This window comes from Sebastes fasciatus, chromosome 2 (assembly GCF_043250625.1).
Source record: "Sebastes fasciatus isolate fSebFas1 chromosome 2, fSebFas1.pri, whole genome shotgun sequence".
NCBI lineage: Eukaryota > Metazoa > Chordata > Actinopteri > Perciformes > Sebastidae > Sebastes > Sebastes fasciatus.
In genome coordinates this window covers 33,014,567-33,030,998 of record NC_133796.1, presented here as the reverse complement: position 1 = coordinate 33,030,998, position 16,432 = coordinate 33,014,567, and the positions used below count along the sequence as shown (strand labels likewise).

The window sequence follows — 16,432 nt, the reverse complement described above, 5'->3', positions numbered from 1 at the left end:
GCGAGGCCCAACAGCTCACCCTTTGTTAACGTCATTATAATTATAATTATGAGCAGCGTTGTTTAGTACTGACTTAGATCAGCTGTGTGTGTCATTAGAGCCACACTAAACAGTGAGCTATAGCTAGTGAGCTAACCTTAAAGAGCTAGCTAACGGTAACCGCAGCTCACTACAAGAGATAACGGGGTGGCGTTAACGCATTTACCGTCTTCTGTCACACTTCGTGTGTTTACTGTCATATTACAACATGATTTACATTTTTTTCCATGACAATAATTCAGTGCAATAATATCATAAAGATGTGTTTAAGCTTTTTGCTAGCTAGTGACAAAGCTAGCTAAAGCTGTCATCTGACGGAGTCGTGTTAAAGCAGAGCAGATAGTTCATGTTACAGCTAGCAGCAGTGTTTTTAGTCAAATGTATTGTTTTGTCACAATTTTGTAGAAGGTGTTGAGTTGACAAAAGGTTTCAGTCTGGGTAGGAATGTGTGCATGAGAGCTTTTGTTATTGTAAAGAGGGAGGCGGAGAGGTTTCGTGGATGGTAAGTACTGTAGAGGAATAGCTGGTTCTTCTGCATGCATGGCATTCTCCTGACGCTGTTTGCAATGCAGATAGTTTAGTTTAGTTTAGTTGGGGTTTGGTGTCCCAAGGCGCTATGCTAATGCCTCATGTTAACCTCAGCTGGCACATTGAACGATGGTGTGTTTTCTGCCTGACAACATGGGGCTTCTCAGGTCAAATATGTCACATTACCTGCATCTGTCATTTTAGTGTTGTTGTATTCAGTTCTGTCATCATTAATGTGAAAAGTATGCATATGCTCTACTTTCCACACAGCCCATCCGGCTTTCAGTACAGAAACAGATACTGTCTGTTAGTGCTTGAAAGCAACTGGTGTGAGAATAAGTGCTTCCACAAACAGAGGCTTGTGAGATCAGTCTAATCACTGTGAGATCTGTCATCCCCCAATGAATGCACATCTGGGTCTGACCTCATTGCCTTTTCCACAATCACAGCTATTCTCACTAACACACTGATACTACAAAGACACACATGGTTGATTCAAGAGATGGGTCCTCTGACCAGCTCTGTTTTCTTTCACAACTTTTTTTTGATAGTTGGATTTGTCCACTACTTTTCAGAATTCAAGATTCACCACCAGTGCACACAATACCTCCATGCTATGGCTTTCTGTGTAATTAGCTTATCCTGTAGCACTGTCCCTACTTTATCCTCTCATACTTAATCCTATAACAACACTCTATCAGCTATACTGTACCATCGTACAGGTTCAGACCAATTACTGTAGTCCTAAACCCTTGCAGCCATATCAGTCAGGATGTGGAAGCTGCTATTACTAGCTGAGGGTTTGTACAAATCTTTCCTTACACTTGTAGTTGGTCTTCTTTAGTGAACTGGTTGAACAGGCTCCATTCCCCATGATTCTATTTAGATAGGAGGGGATCTATAGATAGATAATCTAAGGAAAAGTGAGAGAAGCACCCACGGACAGTAGCAGTGGGAGACAATAGCTGTCTGTGTGACATCCACTGGCCACACTGATGACCCTATTCATGCATCCCGACCACTGTTTCAGAGAAGTGAGGGGGCGCCTTTGTACTCTGAACCCTGTCACCTCTCCTCATCCTTTGCAAAATAGCAGATTATTTTAATGGGACCTCTTGGGCAGAGCTGCCACCATGGGTTAGACCAATGCCACCATGATTTAAAAATCAGGAGCACACATGAGGTGTGAAAATGCTCCCAGACAGCAATGGAAAAAGACAGTGACTAAATAACATAACTGCCCTTCTTGTCCCGTCCTTCAGTTAGGAAAATGTTTTGGGGTTTTGCTAAAAATCGGTCAGTTTACTTCACGATCTAAAGTGTTATTGGCATTGTAGCAATAACTCTGTGACCTGTTGAGCAAAATCACTGTAAACTGAGAAGATGTAGTTTTGTCACATTGTTTGTGTGTTGCTCATGGGGATTTTAACGGTTTCAAGGTATACCATGTACCGTGGTATGAAAGTTGACGGTTATCATACCGTGTACATTTGCTGATTTACGGTTTTAAAGAAAACTGACACACATGAGTGTCTGTGAGTTAAAGGTACAGACAGGAATATAGTTGCATGCTATATTTTATCAGGTTTATAATTATGTTCTCATTCCTTTAAGGGTCATTGTAACTGATAATAATACTACTTCTACTACTAATAATAATAATAACAAAAATAATAGTGTCATACGGTATACTGTGATATTTTCTGAGATGGTTATCGTACCATGAAAATGTCATATCGTTACATTCCTAGTTGCTTATTTTCAGGTGGATTTCTTGATAGTTTACTTTGTCTGACCTGCATGTAAGGAAATGGAAATTATACTGACACTAACAATATTATGTTGATATTAGTTCAAACTTCTTTATTTGTCACAAATAAGAAGTTTTAACTAATGTCAACATAATATATATTTTTTAATAATAATGAACACATATTATGACTTTTAAATAAGGACTACTGCATTTAAAAGTGTTTAATACAATGTGGAAAGCATTGCACTGTTGGTTTTTACATGTAGTACTGCACATTAAAGACCATAAACCTCTAATCTTTGGCCTTTGTGTGCGGCCTGCTGTACCATTTCCTCACTGTCGGCTTTGTGTCAGGGACACAAATCTGGAGACCCATAAAACCAGACTGACCTGAAGAAGACATCGAGTTAGTGCACAATAACTTGGAGAGGACATTGATGTGTCTTTGCCTGCCATAAATATATCACAGTTTTTAAACCAAACGGCTTTATTGATTGATTTATATAGCTTTTGATTGTATGTATATCATGTGGTAAGTTGTATACAGGAAATGGCCTTTTGTTTAAGTGCACCAAAGTTCTATGTTGCCTGAAATGTAACGCAAAAGTTGTGCTTAGGGGTAATTGTTTTCTGGCTACCTTTCAAGAAATGTTATGCAGCAATAAAATCATTGTACCATGAGTACATCATCACGTAACCATTACGACACAGTGTTTATAGATATTAGGAATAATGTAGGGCTATATCTGTGCTGCTTTATGTGTCAGAAAGAGTCATACAAAGTTCCTGCTGAAGTGAGTTGCCAGTGCAGATTTTAAAAAATATATTTTAATGTCAAATCCTTTTCTTCATATTCTCATTTGGCCAAAACCCAGATGTTTGTGTGCGGCAGTCGTTGCTCACTTTTTCATGAGTTTAGAACTGGTTAGAAACTAACAACTGTTTAGTTAAGTCATTCATTCGGTAAAATAAGCTACAGGATGTGTCTCATAACATTCAGGTGTTTGTCCCTTGTCGCCATTGAGGGAATTGAACAACTACTTACATTTTTTAGCCATAGATGATAGCCAGTATAAAACTGAATGTCTCCCAAAACAAAAAATAAACTTGCTTTTGGCTTTGAGGTACAGAGACTCATTGTCAACCATTTAACAAGAAGCTGGTCATTGTTTATATTTTTCACCTCTGTTTATCTAGCTGCAGATGTCTTAGTCACATGAGAAATTGACTGTTAAAAAATAGCTGGAGTCCTCTTTTGACATGTTGTTTACTTTGTGTTATGTCATCTTTGAACTCAAAAATGTTTTACGTGCCTGTGTTAAGGCTAGATACCTATTTATTGACGGTGGTAGACGTACAAGATTGTAAACCAAGTGGAACAGTATGAGGAAATCAGTGCTCAGCTGTGATTAACACAAAACATGTGAGAGGTTGCTCTCTACAGGCTCTCTCTGTCAGACATTCAATATTCAAGTTAATAACTTAAAAAGGCGTCGGCCTTCTCTTACAATTGTAGATTTTACAATGTTTTGAGAGTTGATGTTGGTAAGTTGTATCATTAGTCTTATACATTTAAGCCCTAGAGTGAGAGCTTAATGAACTACGCAAACCTACCCAAACAATAAAGTCAGTTTATGGTAGAATGTAGGTGGATTTATTGCTATCCTGATATGGATTGTTGCTCTACCATTTGATAGGTGTGGGATGGCAGTAACGCAATACTATGATCCGTTGCACCGTGTAAAGACAGAGAAGGCAAACAGTGGACTTGATAAAATACAAGCAGAGAATGTGGTGACTAACTTGAGCAACTTTATTTGAGAACTAGACCTCTGCTCTTTGGCGTAGACCAATGTCTCACTCAAATGTAGTCATTAGTTGGCTACTGTTGCTCACAGTGTGACAGTAATGGCCGTTCATTTGTCTGTCATGCAGGATGTGAAGCTTTCAGCCGAAGTGGAACCGTTCATCCCACAGAAGAAAGGTCTCGAAGGATCCCTAGTCAGCATGAGTCTTTCTGGAGAGGCAGGCGGAGGAGGAGCGGGCGGAGGTATCGGAGGAGGAGGCGGAGGAGGGGTGGAAACCACTCCCATTCCCAGCTACCTCATCACCTGCTACCCTTTCGTCCAGGAGAACCAACCCAACAGGTACTGTCTCTCTGTCACAGTGTGAGGGTGGGGGGCGGGTGTTTGGAAATGGGTGAAACTCGAAAGCGTTTCAACCCCATTTAACTCCAAGCGAATGGCATCAGTGGTTCTGGTTCATGACGAGTATGGATTTTGCCAATGCTGTCCACTCTGGCAGAAATATTGCCATTCCTTGTGGTATTGTGGGAAGTCTGGTGTCCCCATTTTGAACCGCCCAAGAACAATCTGCTCTCTTCGCCTTTCTATTTGCAGAATAACTCATTCACTGCACTGTTTACTATTGTAATAATAAGAAAACCACGTTGTGTTTCTCAAAAGAGATCACGATCAGATCCTTTAAACAGTGTATTGAGTTAGAGCAATTAGATTGCTCTGTAGTTAAGTCTGCTAAATTATGAATGGAAACCTCCCCAGAGTTAGAGTTTACATGGAACCACAATCATTGTTTCCAGTGGCTCTTTCTTTGTCCAGAGTGATCTGCTGTATCCTTGCACACATCCGTTCCTTTGTTTCCTTCCCCCCTATTTGAATGCAAGGAAATGCCCGCTGTAGTAGGCTGGCTGAGAAAATGTCATCTGGGTCCTTATCAACATTTCTGTACACACCCCCTAACAAACTAACCATCATGCACATCACTGCGGCATCACAGATGTTAACCCGGGGAACGTCAGCGCTCTCTTGAGCCCCTTGAATCTTCAGTCTCACCAACATTGATGTAGGTTTAGAGAAAATAAAAACTAAGAAATGTTTAAAATAAGGGAAACAACGTCCACATTTTTTACACAATGCTGTGATTAGTTCAGGATGTCGCGAGTATGTGAGTTTCTTAACATTGAGTGTCTGCCAATACAAAGTCTAACTTTCTGTTTCTTTTTAATCTCTTCCTTTCCCACATAACTCTGGTGCACACATTAAATTGACCTACAATAACATTTGAGAGCTATATCATTTTTCAGTATTAAGACAATTTAACCTGCATCACAGCCTTCCTTTTATGGTTTCATATAATGTTTTGTAGATTGTCCTGCAGTATTTTGTATAATATCCATTGGGAGAGGAGTGTCATTCTGGTAATGTTGTCGCAGGATATGTTGGATTGAATTTGGACAGCCCCTCAATCCCTAACTGCCACAAATAGTGAAAATGCTGTTGTCAACCATAAAAAAATTCACTGAAATAGAGAGGTGAAGTCTCGCCCCTACCGGTGGACCACCATGGGACCTTATTTTAGAAAAAATATGAACGGTAGTCATTGGAGAGAGTTAAAATTTTTTTTATCCTGTTTGAATTGTGCCATGAATCACACAAATAATGTTTGTCAATTTAAAACATAATTTTGCAAGTCAAGAAAATTCGTTGATCATAGCTAGGTTAGCTAGCTAGCTAGTGTTGTATATGACGTATATTGTGCGAGACGAGAGATGTAGTTCACTGAGCGGTTTCACACAAAACTAAATGATACTCTGACAAACTGCAACTTTCTTGACTTGCAAAAATATGTTTTAAATTAACAAACCTCATATGTGTGATTCAACGTGCAATTCAAATGGGATAAATAAATATTTGTCTCTCACCGCTGACTACCGTTTAAATTTTTTCCGAAATAAGGTCCCTCGGGGTCCACCAGAAGGGGAGGGACTTCGCCTCTCTACAGACAACAAAACAATTAAAAATTAAAATCCAGAATCACTCAAAGCACTGGCAGAGACAAATTATTTGATCTTGGTTGCTCGTCTTAGTTGAAAGAGTAGAATATCAGAGGTAATTTAACATGTTGCCTCTCTTCTCCTTCACAGGCAACATCCGATGTATAATGGAGGGGAGCTGCGCTGGCAGCAGCCCAACCCCGGCCCTGGTGGTTCATACCTGGCCTACCCTATCTTGTCTTCACCCCAGCCTCCTGTCTCCAATGACTACACTTACTACCAGATTATGCCTGCTCCATGCCCACCTGTGATGGGCTTCTACCAGCCCTTCCCTGGCACTTATGCGGGTCCCGTGCAAGCTGGAGTGGTCAACCCCGTCTCAGCAGACGTCGGTGAAAGACCACTGCCTCTGGGGCCGGCATATGGGATGGCCAGTCAGAGGGGGAGAGGGATGGTCCGACCTAATGTTCTCCCAAAGGTACAGAAGGTCCAACGGCCTTATTGTGATGCTGTCACATTGACATCATATGTTGTTTGTATCACTAAATAGCGTCCCTCCTCATCCTCAATCTAGTTAATGAGCATGCCCTGCCTCTTTTTCTTCCTCCTACAGCAACAGTTGGGTGTGTGCCAACCTCCAAGGGGTCGCCGGCCTCCAACCAGGAGTGTGGCTGTGCAGAAGGAGGTGTGCACCTTGGGGCCTGATGGAAGAACCAAGACGGTCATGCTGGTGGATGCAGCACAGCAGACCGGTAAGAATACTGCGGCAATAATTAAATATACATCCAAGTCCTGCAATGCAGGGTGTATGCAGATTTTAAAAAACAAAGTCTGCCAACTAAATATTAGAGTTGTAGCTGTGGTTAATTGCAAACGTCAGTAATGTTCTTCAGTCCTGTGGCTGAAAGGAAGCTGACGTGAAAACATTCCAGACTTTGTTAAAGTTGTCTGCTTTGCCTGTGAACAAGAGGACACAATGTCGGTGTCTGTCACACAGGTTGATGTTGATGGTGTTTGTGCATAACTTCTGAAAGAACTGGAATGCAGAGCATCCAGTTGGAGAGGTGAACATGTGTGCAGCTCGTGATGACACCAGTGATGTCTTTGTTCTTGAGAAAGCTAATGAACCTGTGTAAATAGTTTGGCTTCTCAATTGTTGTTTTATGTCACCTGAAAGACGTCATACAAAGTAAACTCGGTCAAAGTTTGTGGTTAATGAGTCTCCACTGATTCACCTGCAGAAGTTATTGTCATTTTTTATGAACACTTGTTATGTTAGTGCTGGTAGCAGTTTAATTCCACTTTGTAACACTGTGTAACAAGGTCATTTCAGGTCTAAGCTTCTCTTACTTTGTCCTCAGATTTCCCAGGTGAGGTGTCAGGGCGGTGTGCTGCTGAGCGGGCTAGTCCCCTGCTGTGGAAGAACCGAACAAAGAGGAGACGGGCATCCCATCCAGCTGAAGGCTACAATGAGCAGGGCGCCAGTGAGGCAGATATAGACAGCGATAGCGGCTACTGTAGCCCTAAACACAACCAGGCTGCAGGAGTAACGCAACGAACGGCGGAGAATACAGCAGCAGCCACAGTAAGTTGGCGGCTTACCGTCAGCTCCAGAGCCAACAGACTTACAGTAAATTGAAGAATTTGTTTTAACTCTTTCCCCGTTCCATTGCATTCACTTCACAACAAGTTCTTTCTACAGTAGTTCGTTGCACAACCTGCATATTTTATGGTCAAGTGGACTGAGACTCACAGTCATGTGATGAGTCTTTCGTGGTAGAGTAATGAAATCATTTTGCAACATGTAGCCATACGCCTACATTATACGCCTGCATTACGCGCCGTACCGTGTCGCACACTCCCCGTCCCCCCCGGCGTAGTTTCAGCTGAGATCAATGTTATCAATAAGACCTTTAACTAATAATTCTGCAAAACAGCAGCTCCTAGATTCTGGTTTGGTGCCATCGACAAGGTTTGAAACTTATTGTAAACATGTGAAATATAAAATAAAGATAGCTATGCAGACAGAAAGTCAAGAAGTAGGCAGTTGAATATTCTTAAATAATAATTTTTCCTTAAATTAAGTTTGTCAGGTAGTGCTTTGCCTGCTCCGATCTTGAGTACCCCTCCAAAAAAATAAATTAAATAAATAGGTCGAGGTAGGCTATTATATTGAATACTACTACTGAATAAATTTTTTTTTTGCAACAGCTGCATATCAAGTCTACAAGCTGAAGAAAAGAAAATGAAAAAAATGCTTTACTGGAATACATAAAAGTGCTTTTTTTTTAAAATGTACAATAGCAGGTAGGAATTTATTTTAGAAAATGTATTTATCTATTTAGAGCATCAGATTGTAGCTGAACTTAATTGGATTGCTGGCTGAAAGTGGATATCGCACAATAAGTTCGTTGCCTAAGTGGAGTACACTTTGAATCACTTTATCATAAAAGTGCTAATAAATATTACGGTCACGGCAGTTTCTTGAATGGTAGAGGTCATACATATTGTGTACCAGAGAGAACAACCAGGACATGTCACAACAATATGATACAGACACTTGTGTAACAGCAATGTACAGAGCACTGGGAGCGGTGTAATGTAGTCCTTAAATTACCCTTGTTCTCACAGTGGTATTGGCACATATAACATACACTACGTATCTCAACTTGTCTTTTTTTCTCTCCCCTCTCCCTATTTTCTGTGTTGTATAGGGAGTAGAGGCTGGTGTTATGACAGGTGAGTTTTATTACAACATGTTTTGAACATCTTCACATTGTGCTTTCATAGCCATATTTCTTATGCATCCTGTTTATAATATATTATAACCCTTTTCTCTCACTTTTCGTTCACTAGCAGGTACCTGGGTAAATGTAGCCTCTCAGGCTACCCCAAAGTCCTGGGGGGACAGGAACGGCCAGTTTCACAGAGCAGACCAGAGGAAGAATCCTGAACAGAGAAACTTCTCACAGGTACAGTAGATCTCACTGGAGCAGACGCTGAGTAAAAGGTTGCTGTATGTCAGGGGAACAACTATGGTATTAAGTAATGAGACTAGATAAAATGCAATTCATTTTGGCGTAAAGGCTCCGTCCTGTGAGTCACACTAAAGTTACTAAGCAGAAGATGAGGAGGGATCAATGTACAGTAGGGCTGCAACGATTATTTTCATTATTGTTGAATCTGTTGATTATTTTCTTGATTAATCGAGTAGTTGTTTGGTCTTTAAAATGTCAGAAAAAGGTGAAAAATGTCGATCAGTGTTTCCTAAAGCCCAAGATGACGTCTTCAAATGTCTTGTTTGGTCCACAACTCAAAGATATTCAGTTTACTGTCATAGAGGAGTAAAGAAACCCGAAAATATACACATTTCAGGAGCTGGAACCAGAGAAACCAGACTCTTTTTCTTAGAAAATTAATCACACTGATTAATGGATGATCAAAATAGTTGGCGATTAATTAATTGTTGCCACTCTTAATGTACAGTAATTCTCCGTTTTAACTGTCAGGAACAGCACACATGTATATATTAGTGTTGTGGAGGGAACAAAAATGCACCTAGACAACAAATAAGCAGTAGTTTAGCAACAGCTGAAGACAGTGGTATCAACAGAATCAATAGCCAGGTGAGTAAAACAGTTGGTGCCAACATTTTCTTAATCAGAAAGTGATGTGCAATATTAGCATCCCTAATTGGCTGTAATTAGATTCATGTCTGACAGCTCTGAGAAATACTTAACCTTTATGTAGTATTACAATTACATGAATCATTGGCATACTACTGTTGTTGATTTGGTGGCATTTGAAGATGGAAGTTCTTCAGCAGAGGGATATCAAAACTCTTCGCCAATTCCAAATACACATCACTCACATAATGCACATCTGTCCATCAAACACAGTCAATAAACAATTTAAACAAAACAATACAGCCATTCACAGGGGTACATACATGAGTCAACCTATTGGGAAACTTTCATGAGCAGGAAAAAAATCACCAGCAGCAATAGTGTTACTGAGCCGCTTAGATTAGCTTGTAAGTTTTGCTATGTTCGCTCTTGCCTCCTTTCCTACCATGTTTCCCTCACGTTACAGTATGTGCACAGAGGGCAATAACCTTATAGAATACCAGTGGTACCCTGTTTGACCTCTGTGCTCTCCGTCCATCTCTGCCTTTCAGGATTTCCACAGTGGCTATGCCGGGCGTGCACCGCCCAACCATTCAGAACAAAGGCTGCAGCCAGCAGTGGTCACTGGCACTGAGCTCACCCCAGAGCCCCTCTACTTTGAGGTGAGAGAAGGTTTCTCATTTCATTGTAATGAATTCTCAGTGCAGCAATGTCACCATCACATCCATTATAGATTTATTTTAGGCAGAGTTTATTTGTTGTGCTAAAATGTTTTCTATATGTTTGTCAGGATGAAGATGAGTTCCCAGATCTTGCCACTGGAGCGGCCGCCCAACGCAACACCAAACCAGAATCTAGTGCAGCCCAGACACACGCGCAACATAAACTGCACAAAAACCTGGTAAGGGAAGGACAACTGTCTATGAAGGCTCTCTGTGTCATGTACTGACTGTTTCCAGGACTTACTAAATACTAGGGGTGTGTATCTGTAAGGATGTGATATACTGCAATTCAAAGCAGCTTCAATACAATTTGATTCAGCTGCACTTAGGATTTGGTATTTGTACTTTTTTTAATAATAAGTGTGATTAAAATAATGCATTTATTTCCTTTTTATTTCAAATACTAAATCAGAAAAGTATGTCTTCTAAACTAACAAAATGATCATTTTACCCCAAGAAAATGATGACAATGTAATGTTTCTAAGTGTCTTCTTAATTTGTTGGGTCTCATACTGTCAGCTACCACACTGGTTTCTCCTCATCTCCCACTGCGTTCACTGAGAACCCAACAGCAAGACACTGTAGGCTTCGTCATATTTTTTTATTGACCAGTTGACTTACCGTCAGCTGAGCAAGTTGTCTTGTTCGTCTCAGTAGCAACCACCCGAACACGTCCTGACCCGCAAACCGCCAGCCTTATGCATTACAGTAGCACAATTGTCAGGACTGAGGCAGATGGCTGAGCACTGCGGCTGTGTGTGTGTGTGTGTGTGTGTGTGTGTGTGTGTGCGAAATGTTTCTGTAACTTATTAATAACTTACTCTGAGCGCTGCTTTGTCACCCCAGGGGTTGGGTCGACTCGCTGTCTTAATAAACACCATCGCTATTGTGAAAGCACGGTTTGTTTACTGTTCCGTCGTGAATAAGATTCCAATGTCAAAACATTCGTTCCGCATCACATCCCCCCCCGTCATGCGCGCCACACGCTTTGAGAACTACTGCTGTAAATAAACAACTAAACATACTGTAGCTCAGTAACAGTTTCGCTTTAAACCGGGAGACACTTGGAAGTAGCGTTAGCTGCGTTACTTGTCTTGTGTTGACTGCTCCTCCTGGTAAGTTTACTGTTAGCGTACATGTCACCTTTTTAAGTTAGTAGCAAGGCGTGTAGTGCCCCAGGAGTATTTTTTATTTTTTTATTTTTTTATTAATCTTTTATTTAACCAGAAAGGGCCCATTGAGATACAATATCACTTCTGCCAGGGAGTCCTGGTCAAGATGCGCAGCAAGTAAATATACAAATACTAACAGGGCCGATAACATCTCAACAAAAATACAAGTACAAATGGGAACAGATACAATCGCAATGAAAAACATACCAAAACACAACAACAGACACAAAACGCATAGTAATCAGAAGCTAAAATAATCAAGGCCAAATAATGGCACTTGTTAAAAGCATTTTAAAATACCTCTGCATGTTTTGAAGACTGCAAATGCGATGTAAACATCAGGCAGCATTGTATGCGGTGGTACTGAAATTTCTTTTGTGTGAGTGTTGTGGACCCTTGATTATGTGGACATTATGTGGATTATATGGCACAGGAAGCATTCACTGACTCACACACAGGTATTAGGCAAAGAAGTGCAGAGGGAGAAAGCACTTTGGAAATATTGTTTTTAAACAGATTTATTGATTTTTGCAATTTGGGTCAGATCTATGTTTGTGGATCTATGCAGCTGAATATCTTTACACCCCTTACTAAATAATAATTTGTGTCTCTACACGCATCACAGCTGGATAACCTGCCAGAAAACTCCCCTATCAACATTGTGCAGACACCCATCCCCATCACCACCTCTGTTCCCAAGAGGGCCAAGAGCCAGAGGAAGAAGGCTCTGGCTGCTGCGTTGGCCACTGCCCAGGAGTACTCTGAAATCAGCATGGAGCAGAAGAAATTACAGGTATAAACTATATCAGCTGATCATGTAGGATGGGTTCAGACTGAACTGTTTGAATGTTGTGGCTTGTTGATGCCTTGTTTCATCAGTTCTGATGCTCCCCACTGCCTGGCCTATCATTACCATTTTGATCTTTCGTATTTGAGTGGTTCATTGATGTGACCTTGTTCTGCCTTTTCTTCCCTCACCCAACAGGAGGCATTCACCAAAGCAGCAGGGAAGAAGAGTAAAACCTCTGTGGAGCTGGACCTGGGAGACATGCTGGCAGCTTTGGAGAAACACCAGCAGGCTATGAAGGCCCGACAACTCAACAATACCAAGCCACTGTCTTTTACAGGTATTCATAAACCCAATCAGACATCAACAGGTGGTTTAAGAAAATAAACAAATATCTTACAATTAGGGATGTCACAATACCAGAAATTTAGTAGTCGATACAATACCAGTGAAATTCAATGATTCTCAATACCCAATTCAATAAAACGGTAAAAAAACAAAAGTAAAACAACACACACTCCTTTATTACTGTTTGCATACTGTTTTTTGTTAGAAAGTTAAACAGGTCATAATTTTTTTCTGTATTATCTTCAACACATATTTGTTGTTTGCAATGTAGCATTATCAGGGAAAAAATAGTGAGTTTACTGCGTCCAAAAGACATTTTCTATCAACAACGGGACGACGTTAGTCTCGAGCCCTAACGGTGCCTGCGGTAATGTAGAAAAACGAGTACCGCCACGTTTTCAGAATTTTGCCATCTTCTTGGTACCGAAGTATCGGTTCTGGTGACATCCTTACTTACGATACAACTGCAGTAAATGACAATATTGAGTTTAAGTATGTATCATTGTTAAGCAAATATCCTATGAAGTACCTTTCATTCAGTGTTAGGAAATGTATCATCATAATTTTTAGGTGCCCGAATGTGTAATTTTGCTGTGTTTTTGGCTAATTCTGCAGAAACTCTGGTATTGTTGTGCCTTTGTAAATGTCCCCATGAAACCATGTTTAAAAATATAGTGCCTGTCAGACTCACAAAACACATAATAATAATAATTTTGTTTTAACTTACATGTAGACATATTCCTGTTCTGCCTGTATACTAACTTTGTTGTCCTTCTCTCCAGTTGGAACAACAACTCCATTCCACGTTTCAGGCTCGACCAGCGTGGCGTCCATGTTGAAGGGTCATCAGCAGCCGTACTCAGCTCCACACAATTCCCTGGATTCCACTGCACCCCGTAAGAGAGGGAAGGAGAGAGAGATCCCCAAAGTCAAACGACCTACGGCTCTTAAGAAGGTTAATGATTTATGTTGAAGTTAATCATTTAGGAGAGGTTGGAGAAAGATGCTATTTACATGAATATTGGTAAAAAGAATGAAGATCTTTTGAACCTGCAAATCTTTTTTAAGTGCTATTTTTTGTTCTGTGTTTCAATAGATTATCTTGAAGGAACGTGAAGGGAAGAAAGGGAAGACGAGTGTAGAACAAGAGTCTTCAGGCCTGGAGGAGCATGGGGATGAGTGTTTACAGTTTACTGATGATCTTGCACGAGAGCCTGCCTCCCAAGAAGGTGAGGGTCATTTATTATTAAGAAGTGAAAACTATTGGGTGTGTACCCATATTTATTTTTATCCATGAGACATTTTCTGATTGTTAATTCTTGTCTGCTGTTTGTACCACAGACAATGGCCTGAGTATGCCCAGTGATGCGTCCCTCTCCCCGGCCAGTCAGAACTCTCCATATAGCATCACTCCAGTGTCCCAGGGCTCTCCTGCCAGCTCTGGCATCGGGAGTCCCATGGCCTCAAACGCCATCACCAAGATCCACAGCCGACGTTTCAGAGAGTGAGTACACACTTTCACCCCGCATGGAGTGAGAAACTGAATATTTAGCAGGGAAGACCTTTTGTAGGAATCCTTGGCATTGGGATGTCTCAAAAATGTACAAAAATGGTTCGCAAAGCAAATACTTCTCCCACTAAGAAACCAGAGCCTTGGCTGCGAGAAGCGTGCTCTGGAAGTTAACGGCTGTTTTTAAGGGCGGAACTGTACAATAAAGAATTGTAGAGTAAGGCACAGATGCCAAGCACATTGTCCCTTCTTAGCAAAAATGTATGCCAGTGGTCACAAACACAGCTTTGTCCCTCTGTGTCCTCAGCTGTAGGCCTATTGTCCCAGCCCACCCTTCTCTAACATACTTTGCATTTAAAGCCTCCAAAAGGCCTCTGTAGCCAAGCTCCTCCTCTCAGCTCTGACCGCCAGGACACTTGTTCCTCAGGCCACAATACGTCGATCTCCCCATTAGATATTTCATCAATCCACAGAGCTACTGGGAGCCTGCATGCTATCTGATGGCTCTGGTCAGATAGCAATAAAGTGTAATAGCATAAACATCACCAACAAGCAGTTAAACAAAGTCGTCATGAACTTTAATATAAACTTTGAGTGAGTCATTTTAAGAAGACCAACAAAGATTAAAGCCTCATAGGGCTTCAACAATCATTTTCATCATAGACTGCTTGATGGTTATTTTTGTAATCATGAAATGTCAGCAGGGCTGGGCAATATGTCAATATTATATCGATATCGTGATATGAGACTAGATGTTTGATTTTCTCCCTAACACCCAGCTCCAAATGTCAGAGAAAAGTAGAAAATGCCCAAATGCCCATCACAATTTTCTGAATCCCAAGTTGACACCATCAAATTGCTTGTTTTGTTGGACCGACACTCCAAAACCTAAAGCTATTCAATTAACTGTTGTATAAGACAAAGAGGAGCAACATATCATCACAATTTAGAGGCTGCAACAAAAGAATGTTTATTGTTTTGCTTGAAAAAATATTTTCTCGATCAAAATTCCGAGATTCTTTTTTTTGTCAACTGACTAATTGATTAATAAACCAATCGTTTAAGTTCTAAACATTTTGCAGCATTATTTGTGCTAATTAAAGGTGCTCAATACAAAATTCAGTTTTATTGCCTCCACATGGCTCTCAACATGGCGACAGCTGAGCCAGTGGATCGTAGCTAACAGTGCAAACAACGGCAACAGTGCTGACAGAGATAACACTGTTTACCTGAGGGGGAGCCGGAAGGTGGGCACTATGTCTCTGCGACGACGATGCAATCGGTCAGGACGGCGTTATCAGCTGTAACTGCCGTATGAGTGCAGTGCAGAGCGGCTGCTGTGAGCTAGCTAGTGGGGCACGCTCACATGCACTAACATGCACTATAAGGCATGCACAGCCGGCCCATTGATATCAACAAAGCACAGAGAAGCTCTGATTACAACACACACAGAGGAAGAGTGAATTCATTCTCTGCTCAGGTAGACATTACTCTTCTGTATCTTTACATAGCAAATAGTTGTTTGCTGCTATGTTAATGCTCTGAATATCGTATAGAGAAACTTTAATGGCGATCGTCATTGTTACCATGGTAGCCACCCAAAAGATGAAAACACTTTTTTGAACATCTGTAACCTCCATTATTTTTACCGTCATACTGTTTCTTCTGCAGGTACTGTAACCAAGTGCTGAGTAAGGAGATCGACGAGAGCGTGACTATGCTGTTACAGGAACTGGTTCGCTTCCAGGAGCGGGTCTACCAGAAGGATCCTACCAAGGCCAAATCCAAACGCCGCCTGGTCATGGGTCTCAGAGAGGTCACCAAGCACATGAAGTTGAGCAAGATTAAGTGTGTCATCATCTCTCCCAACTGTGAGAAGATCCAGGCCAAAGGTAAAGAACTGGAGTCTGACCACCTGAGCTATAAACATGTTTAAATCGGCTATAATCAATATTTTTAGGATAACAATGTATCAAATGACAATGTGCATGTAGTTATGAACCTACAGAGTATTATCACCTTAATCTGCAGCTCCCCTCAACCTTTCAGAGCTTTATAGTGAGTCTAAGTTGGCAGAACCCAATAAGTAGGGATAATGTACAGCGAGCCGGTCATTGTTGTGAAATAAACCCCGACAGGGTCTTGCATCGCCCT

General features: G+C 41.1%; 1 protein-coding gene across 5 annotated transcripts in view; it reads left to right on the top strand.

Moving 5' to 3' along the window:
• Positions 1-16,432, top strand: part of secisbp2l (SECIS binding protein 2-like) — a 94,890-nt gene that overhangs the window by 73,454 nt on the left and 5,004 nt on the right. For 3 of the 5 annotated variants that reach the window (XM_074620570.1, XM_074620578.1, XM_074620591.1), the window contains 14 exons: positions 4,256-4,467; positions 6,264-6,591; positions 6,727-6,865; positions 7,475-7,698; positions 8,828-8,852; positions 8,970-9,085; positions 10,291-10,401; positions 10,530-10,640; positions 12,259-12,426; positions 12,619-12,760; positions 13,551-13,723; positions 13,865-13,997; positions 14,110-14,272; positions 15,950-16,170. In XM_074620570.1, coding sequence (XP_074476671.1) covers positions 4,256-4,467; positions 6,264-6,591; positions 6,727-6,865; positions 7,475-7,698; positions 8,828-8,852; positions 8,970-9,085; positions 10,291-10,401; positions 10,530-10,640; positions 12,259-12,426; positions 12,619-12,760; positions 13,551-13,723; positions 13,865-13,997; positions 14,110-14,272; positions 15,950-16,170 — 2,266 coding nt within the window. The remainder of the gene's footprint in view (positions 1-4,255; positions 4,468-6,263; positions 6,592-6,726; positions 6,866-7,474; positions 7,699-8,827; positions 8,853-8,969; positions 9,086-10,290; positions 10,402-10,529; positions 10,641-12,258; positions 12,427-12,618; positions 12,761-13,550; positions 13,724-13,864; positions 13,998-14,109; positions 14,273-15,949; positions 16,171-16,432) is intronic. The other 2 variants (XM_074620585.1, XM_074620599.1) reach the window with 1 other exon arrangement.